Here is a 15596-nt window from a genome sequence, read left to right as displayed (position 1 = left end):
CGGAAGTCCCGCCTACTGCATGTCTGGCGACCAATCAGGAGGCGCGGTTAGGGAGCCTGAGCCAATCACGTGGCGCGGCTGCAATCAGTGAGTGAGCCAATCAGGTGGTTCGGTTGGGAAGTGAGGCGCTCACGAAGCAGGGCTGGGAAGAGCGAGCCAATCAGGTGGCTTGGTTGAGAAGAACGAGCCAATCAGGAGGTGTGGTTGGGCAGAATGAGCCTATCAAATGGCACGGTTGGGAAGAGCGAGCCAATCGTGGCTGGGACTGGGAAGAGCGAGCCAATCAGGTGGCTCGGTTGGGAAGAGTGAGCCAATCAGGAGGCGGCGCGGGGACACAGAGAGCCAATGAGGCGGCAGCCGAGTGGGGGGGGCAAAGCCCCATTTATTGCGTGGAGCTGCGGGGGGTTTTGGGGGGGCTGCGTGGATCACATGAAGAGACCGCCTGGAAAGAGAGCGGGGATGGGGGGGTATGGGGGGGGGAAATGGGGGGCAATGGGGGGACATGGAGGGGGATATGGGGGGCGATATGGGGGGCAATGGGGGGATATGGGGACATTAGGGGGGATATGGGGGCGATATGGGGGGATATGGGGGGATATGGGGACATTAGGGGGGATATGGGGGGATGTGGGGACAATGGGGGGGATATGGGGGGATATAGGGGGGACATGGGGGATATGGGGGGTGATATGGGGGGCAATGGGGGGATATGGGGACATTGGGGGGATATGGGGGTGATATGGGGGGCAATGGGGGGATATGGGGACATTGGGGGGATATGGGGGGGATATGGGGACAATGGGGGGGATATGGGGGGTTATATGGGGGACAATGGAGGGGATGTGGGAGGAAATATGGGGATAATGGGGGGAGGACATGGGGGGAGTGGGGGACAATGGGGGGATATGGGGACAATGGGGGGGATATGGGGACATGAGGGGGGCACAGGGACCCACTGGGGGGGGATATGGGGACAGTGGGGGACACTGAGGGGGATATGGGGCCAATGGAAGGATATGGGGCCAATGGGGGGGATATGAGGGGTTATATGGGGACAATGGGGGGGATTTGGGGACATTAGGGGGGCAAGGGACCCACTGGGGAGGATATGGGGACAGTGGGGGAGCAATGGGGGGGATATGGGGCCAATGGGGGGGATATGAGGGGTTATATGGGGACAATGGGGGGGATTTGGGGACATTAGGGGGGCACAGGGACCCACTGGGGGTGGATATGGGGGCAGTGGGGGGGACATGGGGACCCTTTGGGAGGGATATGGGGACAATGGGGGGATATGGGGACAATGGGGGGGACATGGGGACCCTTTGGGGGGGATATGGGGACAATGGGGGGGATGTGGGGACATTAAGGGGGCACAGGGACCCACTGGGGGGGGATATGGGGACAGTGGGGGACACTGAGGGGGATATGGGGCCAATGGAAGGATATGGGGCCAATGGGGGGGATATGAGGGGTTATATGGGGACAATGGGGGGGATTTGGGGACATTAGGGGGGCAAGGGACCCACTGGGGAGGATATGGGGACAGTGGGGGAGCAATGGGGGGGATATGGGGCCAATGGGGGGATATGAGGGGTTATATGGGGACAATGGGGGGGATTTGGGGACATTAGGGGGGCACAGGGACCCACTGGGGGTGGATATGGGGGCAGTGGGGGGGACATGGGGACCCTTTGGGAGGGATATGGGGACAATGGGGGGATATGGGGACAATGGGGGGGACATGGGGACCCTTTGGGGGGGATATGGGGACAATGGGGGGGATGTGGGGACATTAAGGGGGCACAGGGACCCACTGGGGGGGATATGGGGACAGTGGGGGACACTGAGGGGGATATGGGGCCAATGGAAGGATATGGGGCCAATGGGGGGGATATGAGGGGTTATATGGGGACAATGGGGGGGATTTGGGGACAATGGGGGGGATTTGGGGACATTAGGGGGGCAAGGGACCCACTGGGGAGGATATGGGGACAGTGGGGGAGCAATGGGGGGGATATGGGGCCAATGGGGGGGATATGAGGGGTTATATGGGGACAATGGGGGGATTTGGGGACATTAGGGGGGCACAGGGACCCACTGGGGGTGGATATGGGGGCAGTGGGGGGGACATGGGGACCCTTTGGGGGGGATATGGGGACATTAGGGTGGCACATGGGGGACACTGAGGGGGATGGAGGGCCACTGGGGGGATTTGGGGGGAAATTGGGCCACTTGGGGGGCAGATGGGGACACGTGGGGGGCATTTGGGGACAATGGGGGGGGATTTGGGGACAATGGGGGGCATTTGGGGACAGCCCCACCTGTCACCTCCACGCTGGCACCGGTGATGTACGCGCTGTCCTCTGACGCCAGGAAGGCACAGACGTCCGCCACCTCTGGGGGGACACGGGGACATCGGGGGCCCCATAGAGGTGACATTGGTGGCCCCATAGAGGGGACATCGGGGTCCCCATAGAGGTGACATCGGGGTCCCCAGAGAGGTGGCACTGCTGTTCCCATAGAGGTGGCATTGGGGTCCCCAGAGAGGTGGCACTGCTGTTCCCATAGAGGTGGCATTGGGGTCCCCACAGAGGTGACATTGGTGGCCCCATAGAGGGGACATCGGGGTCCCCAGAGAGGTGACATCGGGGTCCCCAGAGAGGTGGCACTGCTGTTCCCATAGAGGTGGCATTGGGGTCCCCACAGAGGTGGCATTGGTGGCCCCATTGAGGTGGCATCGGGGTCCCCATAGAGGTGACACTGCTGTTCCCATAAAGGTGGCATTGGTGTCCCCATAGAGGTGACATTGGGGTCCCCACAGAGGTGTCATTGGTGGCCCCATAGAGGTGGCACTGCTGTCCCCATAGAGGTGACATTGAGGTCCCCATAGAGGTGACACTGCTGCCCCATAGAGGTGACATTGGGGTCCCCATAGAGGTGACACTGCTGTCCCCATAGAGGTGACATTGGGGTCCCCACAGAGGTGGCATTGGGGTCACCATAGAGGTGGCATTGGGGTCCCCATGGAGGTGACACCGCTATCCCATATAGGTGACATTGGTGGCCCCATAGAAGTGGCACTGCTGTCCCCATAGAGGTGACATTGGGATCCCCATAGAGGTGACATTGGTGGCCCCATAGAGGTGACATCGGGGTCCCCACAGAGGTGACATTGGTGTCCCCATAGAGGTGACATTGGTGTCCCCATAGAGGTGACACTGGGGTCCCCATAGAGGTGACACTGCTGTTCCCATAAAGGTGGCATTGGTGTCCCCATAGAGGTGGCATTGGGGTCCCCATAGAGGTGGCATTGGGGTCCCCATAGAGGTGACATCGGGGTCCCCATAGAGGTGGCATTGGTGGCCCCATAGAGGTGGCATTGGGGTCCCCATAGAGGTGGCATTGGGGTCCCCACAGAGGTGTCATTGGTGGCCCCATAGAGGTGGCACTGCTGTCCCCATAGAGGTGACATTGAGGTCCCCATAGAGGTGACATCGGGGTCCCCGTAGAGGTGACACTGCTGCCCCATAGAGGTGACACTGGTGCCCCATAGAGGTGACACTGCTGTCCCCACAGAGGTGGCTCTGCTGCTGTCACTCACCCTCTGGCTGTCCCAGACGTCCCATTGGCACCAGCGCTGCAAACTGGGGGGGGGGGGGGAGAAGAGCTGTGATGTCACTGTGATGTCACCGTGATGTCACTGCGGTGGCCCCACACTGTCCCCATAATGTCTCCCCAATGTTCCCACACTGCCCCCATTCTGTCCCCAATATCCCCTCCATCCGCAATGTCCCCACTGCCCCCATTCTGTCCCCAATGTCCCCCCATCCCCCCCACCCCCAATGCCCCCCCCGTCCCCCCTCTGCCCCCAATGTCCCCCCATCCCCAATGCCCCCCTGTCCCCATTATCCCCCCATCCCCATTCTGTCCCCATTCTGTCCCCAATGTCCCCATTCTGTCCCCCCCATCCCCAATTCCCCCCCCGGCCCCATTATCCCCCCATCCCCATTCTGTCCCCATTCTGTCCCCATTGTCCCCCATGTCCCCCCCGTCCCCATTATCCCCCCATCCCCATCCTGCCCCCACTGCCCCCACTGTCCCCACAGTCCCCCCATCCCCCTTCTGTCCCCATTCTGTCCCCAATGTCCCCAATGTCCCCCCCATCCCCCATGTCCCCCCCGTCCCCATTATCCCCCCATCCCCATCCTGCCCCCACTGTCCCCATAGTCCCCCCATCCCCATTCTGTCCCCATTCTGTCCCCAATGTCCCCATTCTGTCCCCCCCATCCCCAATTCCCCCCCCGGCCCCATTATCCCCCCATCCCCATTCTGTCCCCACTGTCCCCCCCCGTCCCCATTATCCCCCCATCCCCATCCTGTCCCCCCATCCCCCTTCTGTCCCCACTGTCCCCATTCTGTCCCCACTGTCCCCATTCTGTCCCCCCATCCCTATTCTGTCCCCATTCTGTCCCCAATGTCCCCACTCTGTCCCCCCCATCCCCAATGCCCCCCCATCCCCATTATCCCCCCATCCCCACTGTCCCCCCTGTCCCCATTCTGTCCCCGTCCCCCCCATCCCCATTCTGTCCCCCCCGGTCCCCACTGTCCCCCCTGTCCCCATTATCCCCCCATCCCCATTCTGTCCCTTCTGTCCCCATCCTGCCCCCAGTGTCCCCCTGTCCCCCCCATCCCCAATGCCCCCCCGTCCCCATTATCCCCCCATCCCCAGTCTGTCCCCCCTGTCCCCCTTCTGTCCCCACTGTCCCCGTCCCCCCATCCCCATTCTGTCCCCATTCTGTCCCCAGTGTCCCTGTCCCCCCATCCCCAGTGTCCCCGTTCCCCCCATCCCCATTCTGTCCCCATTCTGTCCCCCTGTCCCCATTCTGTCCCCAATGTCCCCATTCTGTCCCCCCCATCCCCACTGTCCCCCCTGTCCCCATTATCCCCCCCATCCCCATTCTGTCCCCTCTGTCCCCATTATCCCCCCAGCCCCATTCTGTCCCCACTGTCCCGAATGTCCCCCCCACCCCCACCGTCCCCCCTGTCCCCATAGCCCCCCCCTTACCTTCCCTATCACTTTGCTGGGCACCCTGGCAGTCATTGGGGTGCGGATGAATCCGGGCAGCACCGCATTACAGCGGATCCCAAACCTGGACGGGGCCACCCATGAGGCGCCACGGCGGCGTTGGGGACCCCCGATGACGTCATCCCGATGACGTCGCCCTCCCGGCGATGACGTCACCCCCCCAACCTGCCCAGCTCTTTGGCGCAGCTCCTCATCAGCCCCTCCACGCCGGATTTGGAGGCCGCGTAGTTGGCCTGGCCCACGTTGCCCACCTGGGGGGCACATTGGCACCGTGGGGTCCCCGTTGTCCCCACGTCCCCATGTCCCCCTGTCCCCATATCACCCCATCACCCTGTCCCCATATCCCTATATGTCCCCCTGTCCCCATATCACCCCATCACCCTGTCCCCATGTCCCTATATGTCCCCATATCCCCATGTCCCCCTGTCCCCCAGTCCCCACGTCCCTACATGTCCCCATGGCCCTATATGTCCCCATGTCACCCCATCACCCTGTCCCCATATCCCTATATGTCCCCCTGTCCCCATGTCACCCCATCACCCTGTCCCCATGTCCCCCTGTCCCCATGTCACCCCATCACCCTGTCCCCATATCCCTATATGTCCCCATATCCCCATGTCCCCCTGTCCCCATATCACCCCATCACCCTGTCCCCATGTCCCCCTGTCCCCACGTCCCTATATGTCCCCCTGTCCCCATATCACCCCATCACCCTGTCCCCATGTGCCCCTGTTCCCATGTCCCTACATGTCCCCATGTCCCTACATGTCCCCATGGCCCTATATGTCCCCATGGCCCTATATGTCCCCATGTCCCCATGTCACCCCATCACCCTGTCCCCATGTCTCTATATGTCCCCCTGTCCCCATGCCACCCCATCACCCTGTCCCCATATCCCTCTACGTCCCCATTGTCCCCATATCCCTACATGTCGCCATTGTCCCCATATCCCTTTATGTCCCCATATCCCTCCATGCCCCCATTGTTCCCATATCCCTCAATGTCCCCATTGTCCCCATATCCCTCTATGTCCCCATATCCCTCCATGCCCCCATTGTCCCCATATCCCTCTATGTCCCCATTGTCCCCATATCCCTCTATGTCCCCATATCCCCCTATGTTCCCCTATCCCTCTATGCCCCCACTGTCCCCCTATCCCTGTGTGCCCCCATTGTCCCCATATCCCTCCATGCCCCCACTGTCCCCATATCCCTGTGTGCCCCCATATCCCTATATGCCCCCACTGTCCCCATATCCCCCTATGTCCCCATATCCCTCTGTGCCCCCATATCCCTCCATGCCCCCACTGTCCCCCTATCCCTGTGTGCCCCCATATCCCTATATGCCCCCATTGTCCCCATATCCCTCCATGCCCCCACTGTCCCCATATCCCTCTATGTCCCCATATCCCTCCATGCCCCCATTGTCCCCATATCCCTCTATGTCCCCATATCCCTTCATGTCCCCATATCCGTCTATGTCCCCATTGTCCCCATATCCGTCTATGTCCCCATATCCCTGCATGTCCCCATTGTCCCCATATCCCTCTATGTCCCCGTATCCCTGTATGTGCCCATATCCCTCCATGCCCCCATTGTCCCCATATCCCTCTGTGTCCCCATATCCCTCTATGTCCCTATTGTCCCCCTATCCCTGTGTGCCCCCATATCCCTATATGCCCCCACTGTCCCCATATCCCCCTATGCCCCCATATCCCTCTATGCCCCCATATCCCCCTATGTCCCCATATCCCTCTATGCCCCCATTGTCCCCATATCCCTGTATGTCCCCATATCCCTCTATGTCCCCATATCCCCCTATATCCCCCTATCCCTCTATGCCCCCATTGTCCCCCTATCCCTGTGTGCCCCCATATCCCTCTATGCCCCCATTGTCCCCATATCCCTCCATGCCCCCACTGTCCCCATATCCCTCTGTGCCCCCCTATCCCTCTATGCCCCCACTGTCCCCCTATCCCTGTGTGCCCCCATTGTCCCCATATCCCTCCATGCCCCCACTGTCCCCATATCCCTCTGTGCCCCCCATCCCCACACGCCCCCCCACGTCCCTCTGTCCCCGTTGTCCCCACGCCCACCTTGCCCACAATGCTGCCCACGTGGACGATGGACCCCCGGGCTGCTCCCACCGCCACCATCGCCCGCGCCACCGCCTGCGTCACCAGGAACGTGCCCTGGGGACACGGAGGGGACGGGGGGGGGACAGAGGGGACAGAGGGGGGACAGAGGGGACAGGGAGGGGACACGGAGGGGACAGAGGGGGGACAGAGGGGACAGAGGGGGGACAGAGGGGACAGAGGGGGGACACAGGGGGGACAGGGAGGGGACGGGGGGGACACGGAGGGGACAGAGGGGGGACAGAGGGGACAAAAGGGGGATACAGAGGGGACAGAGGGGGGACACAGAGGGGACACAGAGGGGACAGAGGGGGGACAGAGGGGACAGAGGGGGGACACAGAGGGGACAGGGAGGGGACACGGAGGGGACGGGGGGGACAGAGGGGGGACAGAGGGGGGACAGAAGGGACGGGGGGGACAGAGGGGACAGAGGGGGGACACAGAGGGGACACGGAGGGGACAGAGGGGGGACAGAGGGGACAAAAGGGGGGTACAGAGGGGACAGAGGGGGGACAGAGGGGGGACACGGAGGGGACAGAGGGGGGACAGAGGGGACAGAGGGGGGACACAGAGGGGACACGGAGGGGACACGGAGGGGACGGGGGGGACAGAGGGGGGACAGAGGGGGGACAGAGGGGGGACAGAAGGGACGGGGGGGACAGAGGGGACAGAGGGGGGACACAGAGGACAGAAGGGGGACACGGAGGGGACAGAGGGGGGACACAGGGGGGACGGGGAGGGGATAGAGGGGGGACAGAGGGGAGACAGGGAGGGGACAGAGGGGGGACACAGAAGGGACAGGGAGGGGGGACAGCGAGGGGACACAGAGAGGACAGGGAGGGGACATGGAGGGGACAGAGGGGGGGCAGAGGGGACAGAAGGGGGACACAGAGGGCAGAGGGGGGACAGAGGGGACAGCGAGGGGAGAGGGAGGGACACAGAGGGGACAGGGAGGGGACAGAGAGGGGACAGGGAGGGGATACAGAGGGGACAGAGGGGGGGCAGAGGGGACAGAGGGGGGGCAGAGGGGACAAAAGGGGGATACAGATAGGACACAGAGGGGACACGGAGGGGACAGGGAGGGGACACGGAGGGGACAGGGAGGGGACAGAGGGGGGACAGATGGGGGACAGGGAAGGGACAGAGGGGGGACACAGAGGGGACAGAGAAGGGACAGAGAGGGGACAAACGCTGTCATGTGAGGCTCCCCCGTCCCCAATGTCCCCAACATCCCCCCTGTCCCCAACGTCCCCCCACATCCCCAATGTCCCCCACGTCCCCCCAGTCCCCAGTATCCCCCACATCCCCCATGTCCCCACTGTCCCCAATGCCCCCCCTGTCCCCCACATCCCCAATGCCCCCCCTGTCCCCAATGTCTCCTATGTCCCCAATGTCCCCCCTGTCCCCCCTGCCCCCCCCTGTCCCCCATGCCCCCCACCCCCCACATCCCCCATGTCCTCAATGTCCCCAATGTCCCCCCTGCCCCCCCTGTCCCCAATGCCCCCCCCATCCCCACTGCCCCCCATGTCCCCCCTGTCCCCCCTGCCCCCCACATCCCCTCTGTCCCCCCCGTCCCCCACATCCCCCATGTCCCCCCTGTCCCCAATGTCCCCCCCTGTCCCCCGCATCCCCCCCGTCCCCAATGCCCCCCCTGCCCCCCCTGTCCCCAATGTCCCCCCAATGCCCCCCCCATCCCCACTGCCCCCCATGTCCCCCCTGTCCCCCCTGCCCCCCCTGTCCCCCGCATCCCCCCTGTCCCCAATGCCCCCCCTGTCCCCAATGTCCCCCCTGCCCCCCCTGTCCCCAATGTCCCCCACATCCCCTATGTCCCCAGTGTCCCCCCGTCCCCAATGTCCCCCAATGCCCCCCCTGTGCCCCCCGTCCCCAATGCCCCCCCATCACCCACATCCCCTCTGTCCCCCCCGTCCCCAATGTCCCCCAATGCCCCCCTGTCCCCAATGCCCCCCCCGTTCCCCACATCCCCCCTGTCCCCAATGCCCCCCCCGTCCCCCACATCCCCCCTGTCCCCAATGCCCCCCTAGTCCCCCACATCCCCTCTGTCCCCCCCGTCCCCAATGTCCCCCAATGCCCCCCCTGTCCCCAATGCCCCCCAATGCCCCCCCTGCCCCCCCGTCCCGCTGTACCTTCAGGTTGACGCTGAGCACCTCATCGAAGTGGTTGTGGGGCAGACGCAGCAGGAACTCATCGCGGGTCACACCGGCGCACGTCACACAGATGGAGGGGGGGGTCCCAAAGTGGTCCTGGGGGGGGGGGGGGCACGAGAGGTGGGGGGGGATGGAGGGGATGTGGGGGGGTGGGGGGGGATTTGGGGGCAGGAGAGGTGGGGGGGGATGGAGGGGATGTGGGGCTGTGGGGGGGGCAGGAGAGGTAAGGGGGGGATGGAGGGGATGTGGGGGGTGGGGGGGGCAGGAGAGGTGGGGGGGATGGAGGGGATGTGGGGGGGTGTGTGGGGGGGCAGTAGAGGTGGGAAGGGTGGGATGGAGGGGATATGGGGGGGGCAGGAGAGGTGGGGGGGGATGGAGGGGATGTGGCGGGGTGGGGGGGGGCAGGAGAGGTGGGGGGGTGGGATGGAGGGGATGTGGGGCTGTGGGGGGGGCAGGAGAGGTGGGGGGGTGGAGGGGATGTGGGGGGGTTTGGGGGGCAGGAGAGGTGGGGGGGCGATGGAGGGGATTTGGGGGGTGTGGGGGGGGGCAGGAGAGGTGGGGGGGGTGGGATGGAGGGGATGTGGGGGGGTTTGGGGGGGGGCAGTAGAGGTGGGAAGGGTGGGATGGAGGGGATATGGGGGGGGCAGGAGAGGTGGGGGGGGATGGAGGGGATGTGGCGGGGTGGGGGGGGGCAGGAGAGGTGGGGGGGTGGGATGGAGGGGATGTGGGGCTGTGGGGGGGGCAGGAGAGGTGGGGGGGTGGAGGGGATGTGGGGGGGTTTGGGGGGCAGGAGAGGTGGGGGGGCGATGGAGGGGATTTGGGGGGTGTGGGGGGGGGCAGGAGAGGTGGGGGGGGTGGGATGGAGGGGATGTGGGGGGTTTGGGGGGGGGCAGGAGAGGTGGGGGGGTGGGATGGAGGGGATGTGGGGGGGTTGGGGGGGGCAGGAGAGGTGGGGGGGTGGAGGGGATGTGGGGGGGTTTGGGGGGCAGGAGAGGTGGGGGGGCGATGGAGGGGATTTGGGGGGTGTGGGGGGGGGCAGGAGAGGTGGGGGGGTGGGATGGAGGGGATGGGGGGGTGGGGGGGGGCAGGAGAGGTGGGGGGGGTGGGATGGAGGGGATGTGGGGGGGTTTGGGGGGCAGGAGAGGTGGGGGGGCGATGGAGGGGATTTGGGGGGTGTGGAGGGGGGCAGGAGAGGTGGGGGGGGTGGGATGGAGGGGATGTGGGGGGGCAGGAGAGGTGGGGGGGGTGGGATGGAGGGGATGTGGGGGGGCAGGAGAGGTGGGGGGGGTGGGATGGAGGGGGATGGAGGGGATGTGGGGGGGCAGGAGAGGTGGGGGGGGATGGAGGGGATGTGAGGGGTGGGGGGAATGGGGACATAGGGATGCATGGGGATATGGGGACAATGGGAATATGGGGTCAATGGGGACATGGGGCCAATGGGGACATGGGGCCAATGGGGACAATGGGGACATGGGGCCAATGGGGCCAATGGGCATATGGGGTCAATGGGCATATGGGGTCAACGGGGACATGGGGTTATGGGGTCAACAGGGTCTATGGGGTCAATGGGGTCAATGGGGACAATGGGGACATGGGGTCAATGGGGACATGGGGATATGGGGCCAATGGGCTTATGGGGTCAACGGGGACATGGGGTTATGGGGTCAACAGGGTCTATGGGGTCAATGGGGCCAATGGGGACATGGGGTCAATGGGGACATGGGGATATGGGGCCAATGGGCATATGGGGTCAATGGGCATATGGGGTCATGGGGCCAATGGGGACACAGGGATACGGGGTCAATGGGCATATGGGGTCAACGGGGACATGGGGTTATGGGGTCAACAGGGTCTATGGGGTCAATGGGGACAATGGGGACATGGGGTCAATGGGGACATGGGGATATGGGGTCAACGGGCATATGGGGTCAATGGGGACATGGGGATATGGGGCCAATGGGCATATGGGGTCAATGGGGACATGGGGATATGGGGATATGGGGTCAATGGGGACATGGGCATATGGGGACAATGGGGACATGGGGTCAATGGGGACACAGGGATATGGGGTCAATGGGGCCAATGGGCATATGGGGTCAATGGGGACATGGGGATATGGGGCCAACGGGCATATGGGGTCAATGGGGCCAATGGGCATATGGGGTCAATGGGGACATGGGGATATGGGGTCAACAGGGTCTATGGGGACATGGGGCCAATGGGGACATGGGGCCAATGGGGCCAATGGGGACATGGGGATATGGGGTCAACAGGGTCAACGGGGACATGGGGATATGGGGTCAACAGGGTCTATGGGGACATGGGGCCAATGGGGACATGGGGCCAATGGGGCCAATGGGGACATGGGGATATGGGGTCAACAGGGTCAACGGGGACATGGGGATATGGGGTCAACAGGGTCTATGGGGACATGGGGCCAATGGGGACATGGGGCCAATGGGGCCAATGGGGCCATGGGGCCAATGGGGACACGGGGATATGGGGCCAATGGGCATATGGGGTCAATAGGCACATGGGGTCAATGGGGACAATGGGGACATGGGGCCAATGGGGACATGGGGCCAATGGGGACACAGGGATACGGGGTCAATGGGCATATGGGGTCAACGGGGACATGGGGTTATGGGGTCAACAGGGTCTATGGGGTCAATGGGGACAATGGGGACATGGGGTCAATGGGGACATGGGGATATGGGGCCAATGGGCATATGGGGTCAATGGGGACATGGGGATATGGGGTCAACAGGGTCAATGGGGACATGGGGTCAATGGGGACACAGGGATATGGGGACATGGGGCCAATGGGGACATGGGGTCAATGGGGACATGGGGTTATGGGGTCAACAGGGTCTATGGGGACATGGGGCCAATGGGGACACGGGGATATGGGGACATGGGGCCAATGGGGACATGGGGCCAATGGGGCCAATGGGCATATGGGGCCAACGGGCATATGGGGTGAACGGGGGACACGGGGGGAGCCGGGCACAGCGCCCCCCTACCTGCACGCGCGCCACCATGGCGTCCACGCTGTCCTGGGAGGCCACGTCGACGGCGAAGGCGGCGTGGAGGGGGGGGGGCGTTGGGGACAGCCCCTCCCTCACCTCCCCCGCCCAACCCCCATCGCGGTCGGCCACGGCCACGCGGGCGCCATCCCGCGCCAGACGGACACACACGGCGCGGCCGATGCCGCTGCCGCCGCCTGGGGGGGGCACCGGGAATGGGGGGGATGGGGGGGGGCACCGCCCCACAAGTGGCAGCGATGGGGACTGCCGCCCCCCCCGGGTGGCACCTATGGGGCTGCCACCCCCCCCAGATGTCACCTCACCCCCCCCGGGTGGCACCTATAGGGCTGTCACCCCCCCAGATGTCACCTCACCCCCCCCAGGTGGCACCTATGGGGTTGTCCCCCCCCCCAGATGTCACCTCACCCCCCCAGATGTTACCTATGGGGCTGCCACCCCCCCCAGATGTCACCTCACCCCCCCCAGGTGGCACCTATGGGGCTGTCCCCCCCCCAGATGTCACCTCACCCCCCCCGGGTGGCACCTATAGGGCTGTCACCCCCCCAGAGGTCACCTCACCCCCCCCAGGTGGCACCTATGGGGCTGTCCTCCCCCCAGATGTCACCTCACCCCCCCCAGGTGGCACCTATGGGGCTGTCCCCCCCCCCAGATGTCGCCCTCACCCCCCCAGGTGGCACCTATGGGGCTGCCACCCCCCCCAGAGATCACATATGGGGCTGTCACCCTCCCCCAGAGCTCACTTATGGGGCTGTCACCCCCCCCAAGTGTCACCTATGGGGCTGTCACCCCCCCCAGATGTCACCTCACCCCCCCCCAGATGGCACCTATGGGGCTGCCACCCCCCCCAGAGATCACTTATGGGGCTGTCACCCCCCCCAGATGTCACCTCACCCCCCCCCAGGTGGCACCTATAGGGCTGTCCCCCCCCCCAGAGGTCACCTCACCCCCCCCAGGTGGCACCTATAGGGCTGTCCCCCCCCCCAGATGTCACCTCACCCCCCCCAGGTGGCACCTATGGGGCTGTCCCCCCCCCCCCAGATGTCGCCTCACCCCCCTTGATGTCACCTATAGGGCTGTCCCCCCCCCCAGAGGTCACCTCACCCCCCCCAGGTGGCACCTATGGGGCTGCCACCCCCCCCAGAGATCACATATGGGGCTGTCACCCTCCCCCAGAGCTCACTTATGGGGCTGTCACCCCCCCCAAGTGTCACCTATGGGGTTGTCCCCCCCCAGATGTCACCTCACCCCCCCCAGGTGGCACCTATAGGGCTGTCACCCTCCCCCAGAGGTCACATATGGGGCTGTCACCCTCCCCCAGAGGTCACCTATGGGGCTGTCACCCCCCCCAAGTGTCACCTATGGGGTTGTCCCCCCCCAGATGTCACCTCACCCCCCCCAGGTGGCACCTATAGGGCTGTCAGCCCCCCCAGAGGTCTCCTATGGGGTCGTCACCCCCCTAAGTGTCACCTATAGGGGTGTCGCCCCCCCCCCAAGTGTCACCTATGGGGATGTCCCCCCCAGATGTCACCTCACCCCCCCAGGTGGCACCTATAGGGCTGTCACCCCCCCCCCAGATGTCACTTATGGGGTTTGTCACCCCCCAAGTGGCATCTATGGGGATGTCACCCCCCCAAGTGTCAGCTATGGGGCTGTCACCCCCCTGATGTCACCTCAGCCTCCCCAGATGTCACCTATAGGGCTCTCACCCCCCCCAGGTATCCCCTATGGGGCACTGTCACCCCCCAGGTGTCCCCTATGGGGTTTGTCCCTTCCTCCCCCCCCCCCCCCCGCCTGTCGCGACACGCCCCGCCCCTCCTGTCGCGACACGGCCACCTGTCACCAGCGCCACCACCCCGCCGAGCCGCCCCGCTGAGCCCATGGCGGCGGCCGGAAGTGAGCTGCGAGGCGCCGGAAGCGAGCAGCGAGCGGCAGCCGGAAGCGTGCGGAGAGCGGCGGCCGGAAGTGAGCTGGGAGCGGCGCTCTATCCCCACCGCGCCTCTGTGGTCGGTCCCCCTCGGTCCGTCCCCACGTCACCCTGGTGACCCCATGCGCCTCTTTGGGGTCCTCCACGTCCCCAATGTCCCCATTGGGGTCCTCTATGTCCCATTGGGGTCCTCCATGTCCCACTGTGGTCTTTCACGTTCCACTGAGGTCCTCCATGTCCCATTGGGTCCCCATGGTGTCTCCATGTCCCATTGGGGTCCCCATGTCCCATTGGGGTCCTCCACGTCCCATTGGGGTCCCCATGTCCCATTGGGTCCCCATGGTGTCTCCATGTCCCATTAGGGTCCCCATGTCCCATTGGGGTCCTCCATGTCCCATTGGGGTCCCCATGGTGTCTCCATGTCCCATTGGGGTCCCCATGTCCCATTGGGGTCCTCCACGTCCCATTGGGGTCCCCATGTCCCATTGGGTCACCATGGTGTCTCCATGTCCCATTGGGGTCCCCATGTCCCATTGGGGTCCTCCATGTCCCATTGGGGTCACCATGGTGTCTCCATGTCCCATTGGGGTCCCCATGTCCCATTGGGTCACCATGGTGTCTCCATGTCCCATTAGGGTCCCCATGTCCCATTGGGGTCCCCATGTCCCATTGGGGTCCTCCACGTCCCATTGGGGTCCCCATGTCCCATTGGGGTCTCTCACATTCCATTGATGTCTCCATGTCCCATTGGGTCCCCAATGGTGTCCCCACATCACCAATCACTCTTTAATGAACATCTCCTACAAAACTCTCCCCAAAGACCCCCATAACCACCCCAAACCCCATCGTCCCCCACCCCAATGGAGTCCCACCACCCCATGGAACCCCACCACCCCAAACCCCATCGTTGACCACCCAATGGAGTCCCACCACCCAAACTCCATTGCCTTCCACCCAATGGAGTCCCACCACCCCAAACTCCATCTTTGACCACTCAATGGAACCCCACCACCCCAAACCCCATCGTTGACCACCCAATGGAGTCCCACCACCCCCACCCCAATGGAGTCCCACCAGCCAATGGAACCCCACCACCCCCACCCCAATGGAACCCCACCACCCAATGGAACCCCACCACCCCATTGGGGTCCCACCACCCCCAACCCAATGGAGTCCCACCACCCCAAACCCCATTGCCTTCCACCCAATGGAGTCCCATCACCCCAAACCCCATCGT

At 64.3% G+C, this 15596-nt stretch overlaps 1 protein-coding gene across 4 annotated transcripts; it reads right to left on the bottom strand.

Moving 5' to 3' along the window:
- Nucleotides 1-5: 5 nt before the first annotated feature.
- Nucleotides 6-14330, bottom strand: LOC121106941 (estradiol 17-beta-dehydrogenase 8-like). Of its 4 annotated transcripts, none has more exons than XM_040648827.2 (9): nucleotides 14269-14330; nucleotides 12412-12611; nucleotides 9368-9484; nucleotides 7185-7280; nucleotides 5255-5340; nucleotides 5069-5153; nucleotides 3605-3647; nucleotides 2325-2399; nucleotides 6-142 (listed from the first exon to the last, which is right to left on the bottom strand). In XM_040648827.2, the coding sequence occupies exons 1-9, from the start codon at nucleotides 14312-14314 to the stop codon at nucleotides 66-68; spliced, it is 825 nt and encodes a 274-aa protein (XP_040504761.1). In that variant the 5' UTR covers nucleotides 14315-14330; the 3' UTR covers nucleotides 6-65. The 4 variants fall into 4 exon arrangements, with proteins under 4 accessions (XP_040504761.1, XP_040504763.1, XP_040504762.1 ...); XM_040648828.2 differs by lacking the exon at nucleotides 6-142 and adding an exon at nucleotides 357-442; XM_040648829.2 differs by lacking the exon at nucleotides 7185-7280.
- Nucleotides 14331-15596: the final 1266 nt, after the last annotated feature.

Source organism: Gallus gallus, chromosome 16 (genome assembly GCF_016699485.2).
Source record: "Gallus gallus isolate bGalGal1 chromosome 16, bGalGal1.mat.broiler.GRCg7b, whole genome shotgun sequence".
NCBI lineage: Eukaryota > Metazoa > Chordata > Aves > Galliformes > Phasianidae > Gallus > Gallus gallus.
This window is presented reverse-complemented; position numbering and strand designations above follow the sequence as displayed.

What these genes read in the sequence shown, in the direction of transcription:
- LOC121106941 (XM_040648827.2), bottom strand. Translation starts at nt 14,314, where the DNA reads ATGGGCTCAGCGGGGCGGCTCGGCGGGGTGGTGGCGCTGGTGACAG. An exon ending in GGTGGTGGCGCTGGTGACAG is followed by an intron (nt 12,612 to 14,268) that starts GTGGCCGTGTCG and finishes TGCCCCCCCCAG; the next exon opens with GCGGCGGCAGCGGCATCGGC. An exon ending in CCATGGTGGCGCGCGTGCAG is followed by an intron (nt 9,485 to 12,411) that starts GTAGGGGGGCGC and finishes CCCCCCCCCCAG; the next exon opens with GACCACTTTGGGACCCCCCC.